Genomic DNA, 1,070 nt, shown 5'->3' with positions numbered 1-1,070 from the left:
TTTTAGTGTGGTTTTGATTTGTAATTCCCTGATGAGGAGGGATGCTGAGCATCGTATCATGTGTCTGTTGGCCATATGGATGTCCTCTTTGGAGAAGTGTCTGTCCATATCTTCTGCCCATTTCTTTACTGGGTTGTTTGTTTGTCGGGTGCGGAGTTTGGCGAGTTACTTATAGATTTTGGATATTAAAGTATGTGTAATTTTAATACTCTTTTCCTGGGCACTTCTTGGGCTGGCATGAACATTTGTTGCCCAAGCTGAGGGCCAGCTTTACCAAAAGATATNTCCATTACTTTTGAGTAGACACAAGCCATCTTGAGCAATGCTGGCATCTCACAGACAAAATTATCCACCTTCCGGTGCCCACATCTTGGCAACCTCAAAGTCAAGGAACAAAGAGTTAAGGCGCTGCCAAGACCACCTAACCAGGAGGTGAGCACCATCTTCTGGCAAAGCTGAGGGTGCATTATTACTGTGTAGTGAAGAGGCTGACAGACAGCGGCGTAGCGGTCATAGGCCATCACAGCCAAGAGAAGACATTCTGTGGCTCCCAAGTCAAGGGCAAAGAAGAATTGGAGCACACACCCTGCATAGGTAATAGACTTGGTTGGACCCCATAGATTTACCAGCATCTGTGGGACAATGCTAGTTGCATAACAGAGGTCCAGGAAAGACAAATTGGATAGGAAGAAATACATGGGAGTGTGGAGCTGGCTGTCTAGGTTAGATACAAGAATGATCATTGTGTTTCCTACCAGAGTCACAATATAGAAGATGACGACAATCCCAGAGATGATGTGTTCTAATTGGGGCCGATCAGAAAACCCCAGCAGGATGAAGTCTGTCATGGAACTTCCATTGTTTGTGTTCATGACTCCTCATGAAGCTGTAGGAGGCAATACCATGGTAATAAAAATAGCATCAGCTGTGGGTAGAAATAAAAATCTCTGAAGTTACATGAGTATCCCAAATTCACTTGTTTTGTGCTCTCTCCCATTCAGAACACCTCTTTAGCAGTTTCTGTGTCACTGCTCAAAGACTCTCTGTGTGTATTCGTAACCAGAGTTCTT

The 1,070-nt window shown here is 44.2% G+C and overlaps 1 protein-coding gene across 1 annotated transcript in view; it reads right to left on the bottom strand.

Annotated features, from left to right (window-relative positions):
• LOC144230754 (olfactory receptor 2W1-like) overlaps window positions 1–872 on the bottom strand; it is a 7,572-nt gene extending 6,700 nt beyond the window's left edge. The window contains exon 1 of the mRNA XM_077763085.1: window positions 210–872. Coding sequence (XP_077619211.1) covers window positions 210–872 — 663 coding nt within the window. The remainder of the gene's footprint in view (window positions 1–209) is intronic.
• Between the last annotated feature and the right edge of the window lie 198 nt (window positions 873–1,070).

The sequence above is a fragment of the Crocuta crocuta genome, unplaced genomic scaffold (genome assembly GCF_008692635.1).
Source record: "Crocuta crocuta isolate KB4526 unplaced genomic scaffold, BGI_CrCroc_1.0 scaffold3329, whole genome shotgun sequence".
NCBI lineage: Eukaryota > Metazoa > Chordata > Mammalia > Carnivora > Hyaenidae > Crocuta > Crocuta crocuta.
The sequence above is the reverse complement of the archived record's forward strand: the minus strand, read 5'-3'. Positions and strand labels throughout refer to the sequence as shown.